This window comes from Tenrec ecaudatus, chromosome 6 (genome assembly GCF_050624435.1).
Source record: "Tenrec ecaudatus isolate mTenEca1 chromosome 6, mTenEca1.hap1, whole genome shotgun sequence".
NCBI classification, from domain to species: Eukaryota; Metazoa; Chordata; class Mammalia; order Afrosoricida; family Tenrecidae; genus Tenrec; species Tenrec ecaudatus.
The window spans coordinates 85,142,991-85,155,393 of record NC_134535.1 but is presented as its reverse complement, the minus strand read 5'-3'; the positions used below and the strand labels follow the sequence as shown (position 1 = coordinate 85,155,393).

Below are 12,403 nucleotides of genomic sequence, written 5' to 3'. Positions count from 1 at the left end.
AGGGTGAGGGCTCAGAAAGCCCTCAGGGCGGGGATAAAAGGCTGATCCAGAGTCCAGGTAGCTCTGTCCCATGTGCTCTCCCTCTCCCTAGATTCAAGAGTGGCCAATGAGGTACCCTGGGGTGCGGGGGAAATACTGGATTACAGGCTCAAAACTCAAGATTTTAATCCCAACTCTCTAATGGCAAACTTGAGAGTTACTCCCTCTACAACCAGACATCAAGCTGCTCCTTAATACAGAGGCTGGGAAGGGGCAGTGACCTGGAACTACACCCCTGGGTAACGGCAGGGCGAGCCCACCTGCTTGATGCGGGAACGGGCAGGGGAACTGCGCCGCCTCCCCTTGTCCCCCTCGGTTTTGCCTCCGCCAACGTTTGTCCCAGCTTCACACAACAGCGAGTCATCCGTCTCTGGCAGCGAGTCAGTGCAGAGCCGCAAGGAGCCCTCATCTCGGGCAGGGCTAACATCTGTAGAGACCCCCAGCTCCATGGACAGAGACCCGCCACCCTCGGGGTCAGGCGAGCCCAGCAGAGGCTCTGAGCCCGGAAAGCTCGCACTGGCATCCCCCTGGCTCAGATTGGAGATCTCGTTGACGATGTCTGACTTGATGAGAGCAGGTGGGGTGGGTGCCACGGGGGCCTGGGGCTCCTCCTGCATCTCACAGGGGGAGCTCTGTCCTGCTGGCTTGCCCTCTGGGCCGTAGACCTCCATAGGGGTCACAGGGGCCAGCTCCTCAGGATCCAGAGGCACAGGGGAACCCTTAAGTTCACAAGCCATAGAACGGCCGGGGGTCTGTCCAGCTTCTGGCTGTGAACCAGGCGTGTCCGTCCTCTCCAGAGGGGCTGTGTCTTCCTCCAAGCCAGAGAGGTCATCCAGCGCTGGGGCTGGGCTCGGGGCAGGGCAAGAGAGGTCCTCCATCGGGGAGGGGAGAGGACTGGTGGGGCTGGGCTCCAAAGCTGGGCACTCCGGCTCTGGGGCCTTCTCAGTCTCCATGTCCTGTGGCCCTGCCTCACTGGGGACCTCTACTGACTTCTCCATGGGGCTCAGAGGGGAGGGGAGCGACAGGGGCGGAGCGGGAGGGGAACACTGGGAAGGAGGGGGACTCTGGAGGGGCGGGGAATGCTGGAGGAGTGGAGAACACTGAAGAGGCAGGGGCTCCATCAGAATGGGAGAGACTGGTCCTCCCATGGGGGAGCCTGGAGACGGGGGAAGGATCATAGGAGGGACAGGTTCAGGGTCAGTGCAATTCGCTTCTGGTGGAGGGCTGATGGGTGTCTCTAGGATGGGGGCAGCTAATGGCGACTCAGAGTCACTCTCCCCTCTGGCACCAAAGGGGTACTCTAACTCCCCCAGAGGAGACAGGGCCGGCGGGGCCGCAGTTGTGATGATGGGGGAGAGTGGAGGAGGAAGAGAATCTGCAGGGAGACAGAGAAAAGGCGGTGCTCCGCTGTGGCCGAGCAACAGCCAGAGAGCCGGTCCCAGAGGACAAGGTGGGGACGTCCCCTTACCTGATGGTACTAGCGGAGGCGACAAGGGCGGCTCCCCAGACAGGGACATGGGCAGATCCTCAGGCAGAGGGGACAGGGGTGGCCCCCCGGGCTCAGACAGGGCCGGCTCTCCAAGCACAGGGGACAAAGGTGGCTGCTCAGGCGGCGGTAACAAGGGCAGCTCTTCAGGAGCAGGGCACAGGCCTGGGTCCTCAGACCGGGGGCACTGATGTGGCTCAGTAGGGAGAGTGGACAGGCACGGCTCCTTGGGCCGGGGGGAGAGATGTGACTCCTCAGGTGCTGGGGCCAGGCGCGGCTCCTCAGGTGCCAGGGGCGGAGGTGGCTCCTCAGGATGGGGGGCCAGGCACGGCTCCTCAGCCACAGTAGACAGGCTTGGCTCCTCAGGCCGAGGGAAGAACTGGGGATCCTCAGGCTGGAGGCAGGTACGCAGCTCCTTAGGCAGTGGCAACAGGGGTGACTCTTCCCGAGGCAGGGGTGTGGGCAAGTCCTCTGGTGGTGGGGAAGCAGGGGAGTCCTCAGGCAGCTGGGGCATGGGGGAGACCTCAGGTGGCAGGGACAGGCGGGAAGCCTCGGGTGGGGGGGACGTGGGGGAGTCCTCAGGCGGTGGGGACAGGCGGGAAGCCTCGGGTGGGGGGGACGTGGGGGAGTCCTCAGGTGGAGGGGACAGGGGAGATTCCTCAGGTACCGGAGATCGGTGAGATGCCACAGGCAGGGAGGAAAGACGTGACACTTCTGGTGGAGGGGACATAGGTAAGTCTTCCGGTGGTGGGGACATGGGCGAGTCCTCGGGAGGTGGGGACAGGCGCGATGCCTCAGGGGGTGGGGAAAGAGGAGACTCCTCGGGTGGAGGGGACAGGGGAGACTCTTCAAATGGTGGGAACAGGCACGAAGCCTCAGGTGGGGGAGACGTGGGGGAGTCTTCGGGTGGCGGAGACATGGGTGACTCGTCGGGTGGTGGGAATAGGCGAGATGCTTCAGGCGGTGGGGACGTGGGCAACTCCTCAGGTGGGGGGGACAGAGGCGACTCCTCTAACGGTGGGGGCAGAGGTGATGCTTCTGGTGGTGGGGACAGAGGGGTCTCTATTGCGGGGGATGGAGGAGACTCCTCCAGTGGAGAGGAGGGTGACGACTCAGGTAGAGGAGGTAGGGGAGACTCCTCAGGCGGCGGAGAGAGGGGAGACTCCTCAGGCGGCGGGGACAGGCGTGAGAGCGATGCCTCAGGCGGCGGGGATGTGGGCAATTCCTCAGGTGGTGGGGACAGGGGCGACTCCTCAGGTGGGGGCAGCAGTGGCATCTCCTCATTTAGGGGGGCCTCCAACTGGGGCTCAAGTTGGACCCCTGTTCTCCCTGCAGACATAACACATTGTGTTCCTACCTAGCTCAGTTCTACTCCATGCAAGTGCAGCATGTGGGGCAAAGTAGAAATGGTCCCTTGCCAGAGAATAAAGTGGGATTCATTTCCAGGATCCTCAATCCCTACTCACCTAGTGGTTTGGCTTCACATTGCAGGGGCCCCCGGTCCTTGGATTGCATAGAGGTCATGTGCCCACCCTTTGGCTGCCCTTGGCATGCAACGTACAGGGCATCGGGCTCATCAAGGGCGGTATCACCAGGTTCTGGGGATGAGAATCTGCAGAGGGTAAAGGGGAGCAGGCACTGTGGCTCTCTCCAGGTAGCAACTTCTAAAGAGCATGCTGGGGGCGGTGGGGAGCAAGGTCAGATTGCTGTGGGTTGTTTGCCCATCACAGGCCTTCCTTGAGAGCCAACTTGGAGTACGGCCCCTGCCACGCTCTATACTTCCAGCCTCTCTTCCCAACCTCACCCAGCCCACACCCCTTACCTGCGACTGACAGGGGGATGCTGCTCAGCATCAAGACCAACGGGCTGACCTCCCTGGGCTTTGTGACAGCGATGACAGAGCGAGTAGTTCTCAAACCATTCCGACTTGGGGTTCAGCTCTGCTGAGCCTGCCGCACAGACCCGGCACACCCGGCAAGCCTGGAGACAGGAAGAAGGCAAAGCAGGTGCTGGGTGGCCAGCAAGGTATAGGAGAGCACCAGCCTCGTCGCAGCAGAGAGCCTGGAAATGCTGCCGAAGGCAGAGTGAGGGAGAGCGCCGAGTGGAAAAGAATACTAACCTTACACTTCCATGAGTGGGCGGGCAGTTCCTCCATGGGTGGGTTCAGGCAGAAGGTGTGATACCCTTTGTCACAGGTCTCACACACCAACATCTTAGAGTCATTCCCAGGCTTCCTGTAGGAGACAAGGCACGTGACAGGGTGCCCCCTGCCCTCCCCGTTTCCATCCTAACCTATGCTCTGCCCTAAGGCTTTCTTCTGCCTCTCCCACACTCACCTGCAGGCTTGGCACACTTTGCATTCAGGGCACTGCCAGCCAGCACGCTTACGGGCAGTCAGAGCGGTATCCAAGCAGGCCCCATGGAAGTGATGCCCACAGCTGGTACAGAAGAACAGGTCACACAGCGTCCCTGGCCCCTCACACACTGCACAGCGAGCCTCCTCTGGTGTGGAAGAGAGCTCTGGTCACATACGGCTTCTTGGCAAGTCTCCGCAGTGCTGTCCAAGCGACAGTTTTTCCACAGGCACCACCCCACAAGACTCACCACCGTCCAGTCGATGCCCACTCACAGCAATCCTGTAAGCCAGGACTAAACTGCCCCGGGGGGTTACCAAGACTAACTCTTATGCGAGAAGACCTCTCAACTTTCTCCCATGGCGCCACAGCTTCACACTGCTGACCTTCTGGTAACCCACTAAGGTACCAGGGCTCTTAGTTCAGAGGCACAGAAAGAGTTAGTAACAATTTGTTACTGAGTATCTATCTGTCTAACGTAAGCCAGGCACTGTTCTAGGCACTGCAGAGAGTGAAAAACAAGACAGGCAAAGCTTCTGCTCTCACAAAGCTCGCACCAATGTTAGCAGGGCGGACTAATGCTAAGACATTAGGCTTTGACGTAGGCACCGCAGAGGGTAAGAAACCAGGGTTCCCCAAAGGGCAGGGTTCCTCACCCAGATGCGTGGCCCCCTCACTGTGCTCTGGGCATAGCAGCTGCAGTGTCTTCATGGATAAGAAGGAACCGCTGGCAGCCGCACAGGGGAAGTGGTACAGCCGTGGACATCCGGGCGAGCGGCAAGGAATGGAGGCACCGAGCCTGGTGCAGTGGGAACAGCGCTGCCAGAGTGGAGACAAAACCTTAGTGCCAGCCAGCTCTCTCCACAGCAGTGGCTCAGGAACCAGCTGCCGGTCTCCAGTCTCCCCTCCCTACACTCCACTACCTCTGCCTACCCCCTCAAGCCCTACCCTGCCCTTTGCCCATGCAATCCTCGCTCCAGTCCCACCTGTGAGATCCCTGAGAAGATGGCCTTGTCCACACCACATAGTTCTGGGCCCTCCTGCCCCCAGACGCCTGCTGACCACGCAGCACACCAATGGTGAGCCCAGCAAGGGCCTTCACAGGTGGGAAGAAGCAAGCACAAAGGGTTAACCAAAAGGTAGCCATTGACACAGAACTGCCCAGCCCCCCGCCCACTTCTACTAACTCACCTCCAGGCTCTCCTAGATGAGCAGGTGTCAGGCCCTCAGGGAAACCAATCTGTGACAGGTCTTCACTGGGCAGCGCTGGTGCATCAGGCCTTGGGTTTTCCCCAGGGGACACCACTGGACACCGGGGCCAGTCAAAGGGCAACTCAAAGCGCTGCAGCTCCCGCTGCCCATGCAGACTGGGCTCCCCACAGTTACAAAGAGCACAGCGTCGTGCTGGACCCCCACTGTGGAGAGAAGAGCATCAGCACCCAACCTGGGCCTGCAGCAGGCAGCCTGCCCAGCCCAGCATTTGGCGTGCCCGGGCTTCTCGACACTTAGTCCTCCAAATCTACTCTCCTGAAAGCCTTGCCTTCTCATATCAAATCCTCACTTGCCCTTCTATGCACCTTTTCCCCCCAACTAGTTACCTGCAGTCCTGGGAAGGTTCCTGAAGCCTGGAGTCCCCAGAACTGGGGACAGAGACCTCCCCCACATGTGCGTTGGGAAGGTCTGGCTCAGCGGTGCCCGACTCCTCGGAGGCTGCAGGCCCATCAGCTGGAAGCACAGAGCAGCACAGGTCAGATGTCATCCCATGTGATACCGTCCACTCACCGCAGCAGGGAGATAGATTATCCAAAACCCTACTGATATCAGTGCTGGCCTTTCAACTTTTGTCCCAAAGGACAAAGTGCTTCAATCGCCTGAAGACTAGTTAGATTTAGCTCCTTGTCCTTGTGGCAGGACCAGAAATGAAGGTTCCCAAAAAGAGCAGAAAGCTGCCAAACAACCCCAAACTCCCCTACTCACCTGCTGGTTCTGAATCTTTATCCTCCCCAGACGGCTTCTGGCTGTCCATCCCTCTCTCCGACTGGGCAGGGCCCTCTCGGGGAGACCTGTCAACACCAAGACATGTATGCATATATGCTGCATGCGTCTCCACACTAAGGACTTTTTCCAGAGTCCACCCCCATCACCACCCCTCCCAAAAAAAGGTAACCAGACCCTACAGAAATCAAGAGGAAAGCCATATCTGCAAAGTCTTGTACTAAGGACAAGGAAAATCATTCTTCCTGATCCTCATCCCCCCCCACCCATATACTCTAGATCAGGCGTACTCAAACTACGGCACAGGGGCCACATGCAGCCCACTGAGGACATTTATCCAGCCCACCGGGTGTTTTTTGCCCCATTTGTTTTTTACTTCAAAATAAGATATGCGCAGTGTGCATAGGAATTTGCCCATAGTTTTTTTAAAACTACCGTCTGGCCCTCCAACAGGGCTGAGGGACAGTGAACTTCCCCTGTTTAAAAAGTTTAAAGACCCCTGCTCTAGATAAACACATGCCCTAAACCCCCACTCTGGATTCTCAGGAGACCCACTCCCCTTTCCAGCCTCCTCCATCAAAGTTCCCTGGACAATAACATCGAAACAGATGCACATGCTATGTGCGTCTTACCACCCTCTGCCACCTCAGTTCCTGGCTTCTGAGGGGCCCTATTCTCTGTCATCTTCCTTAAGTCTCAAGTCAGCTACTAACCTAGGTACCTTGTCAGTGTCAAGCCAAGGGTAGTCATAACCCAAAGAAGCCTAAGTCCTCAGACAGAGGACTTACAAGTAAAACACATGATCAGAACCAAGACCAACTATGGGGAGACAGACTGCCCCCAACCTCCATTGGTTTCAATCAAGACATCATAATTACAGCAGAGGAAACTTCTCAATTTTCAATAATTGCACACCCAAATTCATCTCAGGCCCACCCCCACACTCTTCCAGACCCTGCCCTGACTCAGCTCAGGGTCTCACCTAGCCTGAAGGCCTCAGGTCGTTGCCCTTAGCAACGCCAACTGCCCTTCCTCCTCAGATGTCCCCAGTAGTTAACAGAAGTGGGCCTTAAGAGTTACTGAGCATGTGTAGCCTGGTCTGTAGCTAAGCATGCTGGGAATTGTAGTCTCAGGAAACACATTGCCTCTTGGAGGAGTTCTAAACCGGGCAGGACACAGCAGAGCCGAGTAGCTTCCTTCCTTTTCCGTCAAGTAAGGTTTCCACACACACTATGTGAGAGGTGGGGAGTGGGGGGAAGGGTAACAGTCCCTTGTCTAAGATAGGGCTGCCTGTACCAGAGCCAGATGAACCACAGCAAAGTTATAACTAAGAAGAGTTATCCACACCTGAAGGCATATTTTCCTAGACCTAAGGAAACTTAGTACCACACACACACGCACAAAGACGAAGAATATAGGATAAGAAGACAATCAGAGATGAGGAATGGGTAAAGAATCCTATAAAGGAAAATGGAGTTAGGGAGAGATGCCAACAGCTTTTAGTGAGAAGGGCAGGGGCTTAAGCAGAGAAAAATAGTATCCAGTGTTCCCAGAGGGGTGGAAGGAGGAAACCCGAAAATGGAGCACAAAATAGAAGTTGGAGAAAGTTGTTTCACCTTTTTCACTTCTCTTGCTTAATCGAAGGGGCCACATCCACCTTAGAATAACACCTCTTCGCAAACTAAAGGAAAATACCCAAGCCAACACCTTGGGGTTGAGTGACTGGGGCAAATTAGACCATGGGAGCCCTCAAAAGGACCCAAGATCGGGAAATCATCAACCTAAGAAGTGCCCTTCCCTCAACTCACACTCCATTCCCAAAGATGGGCAATGCCCTTTCTGAGACATGTCAGAGGAAAGGAAATTCCTTTCCGTTCTTCCCCTCCTCAGTAGTCTCAGAGATTACCAGATAGAGAATGAAGCACCCTTGCCCACGTCATCTCATGCCCAAGGCTGCCACACCTGAACACATAGCAGGGCACCCATCTGGCCAGCCCCAGGGAAAGCTGCTCTAGAACCTCAAGGGGCCTTTAGAAACCACCTATGGGAAGTGGAATTGGAGGTCAGGGCACCAGCCATGTCCCTCTCTTCCTAGCTAGTCATTTACAGCCTGACCACACCCAAGGAGTCCAAAGGGGCTTCAAAGTTTCCTACATGTCTGCATATTATTGGACTTGCCACTGCTGTCCCCAAAGATTCTCCACCCACAAAGTCGGGGCCAAAAGAAATCACACACAGAAGGAAATAAAAAAGCAACAGTGATAATACAGTGGGTGGGAGGAGGGCCGCCTCATACAAGGCCAGAGGAACAAATTCCTCTGTCCTCTCAAGCTGGGAAGTCTGCCCCTGTTCTTCGAGGTAAAGAAACAACCTTCATCCAGCCTTGGGAGATGAGTACCAAACTCCTCCAAAGCTGGAGCTCCACTGGGCTTGTGGTGGGATGATGAGAGATCAAGAAGCAAGGAGCACAGTGCTCTCCAAGTTGAACCAAAAAGACTCTCAGAGTCCACCCAAGAAGCCCGAAATCTCAGTCCCTATTTGCACAGCCCTCTAGCCTAGCACCTGCACCCCAGTTGCCAGGCCCCTGAGACCATCATTCACAGCCAGAAATGTCTATCTCTATTTCTCTCTCTCTCTACACACACACACACACACCCTACCCCCCCCCCCCCCGTCAAGCTTCCTCTGGGGTAGTAGAGATCCCAGTGAGCAAGGTGAAACCCAGAGAATAAAACTACTAATGCCACCTAGTCTAGGACTAAGGCAGGGAAGAAGGAAGGGACTTATCTCAACCTACCCTCTTCTCTGCCTCCATCCCAGCCCAACGGCTTTCAATTCATTTTCACAGCCCAGGGGGAAATGGAGGCTTGGGGAGGTAAAAGGCTAAAGTAGGCCCTTGAGTGAACAGCTCTTCAGTAGGACTCAGGACTTCCTGGTTCCCAGCCTGAGAATCAAACCACACCTCTCTCCACCCCCATTTTGGGTCACCCTTCCAGGAGGAATCCAAATGGCACCACTGACCTGTAGACCCTCAGGACTGTCCCTGGGTCAGCCTGGGGCCAGCCGTGGCTAATAAGAAGTCCTCCTAAGGAAGTTGCTGGAGGACAGAGACTAAGTGGAGTGCCTCCATTGGAGGCAGGGGCAGAGTGCACGGGTGACAGCTCACCTCACTCCACCAGCTTGTGCCACTTCTCCTCTCCAGGTTACCACCCAGGAATCTTTCAAGGGCAAAGCCTCTATTTTCTCCTTTCCAAGACCAGGCTCAAAGAGACAGGGTAAGTGTATGCTGGAGGGGGTGGCGTGAGGGAGCAAAACACACCAGCCAAATCCCTGCTGGGCAGCATGACAGGTGTGAGGGGGGCTGTCCCAGTCCAGGGCCCAGAGGCTGTGGCTCCTGCTGCACCCTCCATGCACACACTTACACACCTCTTCACCCTAACACATCCTTCTGAAGGCTGGAACCACTGGCTTCCAGAACAAACAGCTCTGGTCAGGCCATTTACCATCCAAAGAGGTGCAAGCCACCCTATTCTGCAAGGCTGGCAAAGGCCCTGAGGATCAGCTCACATTCCCTGGTGGGAAGAGGCCTGGGGAGATCTGGAAGAAGCTTGTAGGATTGGTCAGGGGGTTCATGGGCAGCCAGTTTTCCACATCAGCCCCAGAGAAAGCAGGAGACAAAAGCTTTTTTTTTGCAACCCACATTCACAGGGAGCAAATCTCAACAGCCTCCTCTATAATCCCCTGGAGATTATGTCCATGCCGAGAGGAGGGAAGGCAAAGCAGGTGAAGATAGCACTAGGCCTGGCTATGGTCTCTTTGCCACCAAAGGTAGTTTCTAGCTGAACGGCAAGGCCAGAGATGCCCCAGCCCCTCCTAAAGCTTGCCCAGGGCACCCCCTTCACCACACTAATCAGTTTCCACACACTCTCCTCTTTTCCCAATGAAAGAAGGCCTGGTGAAAAGACCTCGGGTTCCTTGAGTCTCCCAAGGACTGCTTCGGGTGCCCGGCTGGGTAGGACTAGCCTTAAAGTCCAACCTGGCAGTAAGTCCAACCGGGCAGTGGGACCATCCCCCCCCCCCTATCCCAAGTTGTTCAGTTCCCAAGGCCCAGGAGGAACCCTGGGGGAGAAGCAACAGCCTGGGATTGGTGCTGGCAGCAGGGCCTGGGTCCTAGTTTAGTCGAGCTCCCCCCAACACAAAAATAAACAGGCAGAGAAGCGATCTGGCCAGGTTCCCAAACTCCCGTGGTTCCCTGACCCCCCTGTCTTTAAAGAGGCACACCCCAAGGCACCAGGCCTCAGTTCTGCCCTGGAGACTGGCTCAGGTTCCCTTGACAGACCCTGCCAACAGAACCCTCCTCAGTTCTGGCACCCCGTTCTCCAACCTAAAGGCCAACTCCGGCCAAGATAGTCCATCTGGCTGCGCCCCCAGTCCAACCCTTTCTGGGCCCTGGCCGGGCGGACTTCACTCACCTCTTCACAGGGCGATCCAGAAATCCTCATCCGAGAACATGGCCAGAGCCCGGGCCGCTCCCCGACCTCCAACCGCCAGAGCGAACACTGCCGCCCCCCGCACGGGGGGGCCTCGGGGGGCCAAGAACGGTAAATCCAGGTCGGAGTGGCCACCCTCCCCCCCCCCCCAAAAAAAGCAAAAAGCCAAAGAAGGGTTCTCTGCTTGAGGTTCCAGCAGTTTAGGTCTCCATGGACAGCCCCAGGGCGGCGAATCCCGAGCGGACACAAAGAGAGCACCGGTGGCTTTGATCTTGGGCGAGCAGGCTCCGCATCCGCGTCGTCGGGCGGCCTCTCAGTTCCAGGGCCCGGCCAGCGCCCTGGCCGCCCGCGCCGGGCTCGGGCGGAACGTCGAGGCTCTCCAGATGGAACGTCGAGGCGCCTCCCCAGCAGCCCGGAAGGAATGCCGCGCCGCCCCGCGCCGGGCCCGGATCGAGCGAGAGACCCTCACCGGCGCGCCGAGCCGCTCTCCCCGCCCGGGCCGGCGCCCAGGGGCCGCGCGAGCTGAGGCGACGCGGAGCCGGCGGGGCCGCGGGGCTGAACCTGACACACACCCAACGCCGGGCTCCTCGATCCCGAGCGCTCGCCCTTGGCGGCTTCGAGTCCCCCACCTTCTGCTCCCCCCGGGGAAGGGAGGAGGGTAGGTGGGCGAGGAAGAGGAAGGGGCGGGCGGTGCGAGTCCTCTGCCCGCTCCCCGCCGGCCGCTCCAGGCCCTGCGCTCGCCTCCCTTCCCCTTCGGGCTTCGGGAGCTGCCCCGCCCCCGGCCTGGCCGGCTCTGTTCAGCGGCACCTCCTCGACCCCCAGCTGGCTGTGATCGCGGGGGGCCTAGGGGTGCATGGCCCAACCCCGGCTCCCGGCGCCGGGGGGTCAGGAAACTGAGCGGAAAGTGGGGAACGAGGCAGCCATTTGCAACCGGAGAGGAAAGTAGTGCAGCGCGGCGCCGCTCCGCCTCCCCCCCCCCCTCCGCCTCCTGTGCGGCCGGTAGGGTGGTTCCTGCGAAGGGGCTATTTTCTGGCCTGGGAGCTCGGCAGCGGTCGTAGAGATTCGTGACGCCTCCGGTGCGAGATTCGGGGGTGCCTTTTGCCTAGGAGACCCCACTCGAGACGGGGAGAAAGGAGAAGACGCGGCCCTATTTTGTGTTGGAGCGGAGCGGCGGATGGATACCAGCCTCTCGGCGAAAGGCTGTGACTCTGCAGTTCTACGCACACGTTTTGGGATCCCTCCGCCGCGGGTTAACCCCGGCTGCGCCGGGCCGGCCGCTGTGCAGACACGTGGGAATGAAGCCCCCCTCCTCACCGGCCCGGCCCTGGAGCCACCTCCTTTACTGCCCGGGCAGTTCACCTCCGACTCTCGCCACTTTCTAATTCCGTTTCTAGGGAGTCCACGGCCCCTGAAACTCCAGCTAGCCCCATTGCCTTGTCCAGGGGCAATCTTTCCCGGGAGGGGGATGGAAGAAGAGCCAGGAGATTGCCCGCTGCTCTGCATCCTGGGAACTGGAGTCCGCAAATGGAGAAAGTGAGGCAGGGAGCCTGGCGCTGCAAAGGGTGGGTTCTTGCCTCGTTCGGGGGCCCGGAAAAAAACCGGAATGAGTTCCTAGTCGTACCTCCTGGCTCCCGAATCCCCTCATGAGAGGAAGGAGGACTGCCAGTGGCTCCACAAATCACCACATACACCGCCCGGTCAAGATAGACGTGTAGAGCGTCCCTTCTTTTTCTGGGTGACCCCCACGCCCACCTCGCCTTTCTCTCTCACTCTCCAGGGCCTGTGTCCCTGTTTTCTAAGTAAACAGAGGGGCTGTTTCTTGGAGCCTTGCTGCTACTTGGCTGAAGTACTGTTATTCTGGACAGATCCCAAACACTCCGTGCAGGCACCCCCACCCCCATATGGCTGAATGAGCAAGAAGCGCCCGCGGTGTGCGCAGGAGACATATTAACCATGTGCTAGATACTTTATATACTTAGTGATTCCTCATGCTCACTATATATTACAATGAATTCTCTCTATCCTCCGTACGACACATG

At 57.9% G+C, this 12,403-nt stretch overlaps 1 protein-coding gene across 14 annotated transcripts in view; it reads right to left on the bottom strand.

Moving 5' to 3' along the window:
- Window positions 1–11,542, bottom strand: part of KMT2D (lysine methyltransferase 2D) — a 40,458-nt gene extending 28,916 nt beyond the window's left edge. For 8 of the 14 annotated variants that reach the window (XM_075551754.1, XM_075551760.1, XM_075551762.1 and 5 more), the window contains exons 1-12: window positions 10,347–11,541; window positions 5,857–5,942; window positions 5,478–5,604; window positions 5,071–5,294; window positions 4,866–4,975; window positions 4,536–4,698; window positions 3,862–4,027; window positions 3,645–3,759; window positions 3,348–3,505; window positions 2,992–3,137; window positions 1,508–2,854; window positions 300–1,414 (exon numbers count right to left, since the gene is read on the bottom strand). In XM_075551754.1, coding sequence (XP_075407869.1) covers window positions 300–1,414; window positions 1,508–2,854; window positions 2,992–3,137; window positions 3,348–3,505; window positions 3,645–3,759; window positions 3,862–4,027; window positions 4,536–4,698; window positions 4,866–4,975; window positions 5,071–5,294; window positions 5,478–5,604; window positions 5,857–5,905 — 3,720 coding nt within the window. In that variant the 5' untranslated portion in view covers window positions 5,906–5,942; window positions 10,347–11,541. Of the gene's footprint in view, window positions 1–299; window positions 1,415–1,507; window positions 2,855–2,991; window positions 3,138–3,347; window positions 3,506–3,644; window positions 3,760–3,861; window positions 4,028–4,535; window positions 4,699–4,865; window positions 4,976–5,070; window positions 5,295–5,477; window positions 5,605–5,856; window positions 5,943–10,346 lie in introns of all 14 variants that reach the window. The other 6 variants (XM_075551764.1, XM_075551756.1, XM_075551765.1 and 3 more) reach the window with 1 other exon arrangement.
- Window positions 11,543–12,403: the final 861 nt, after the last annotated feature.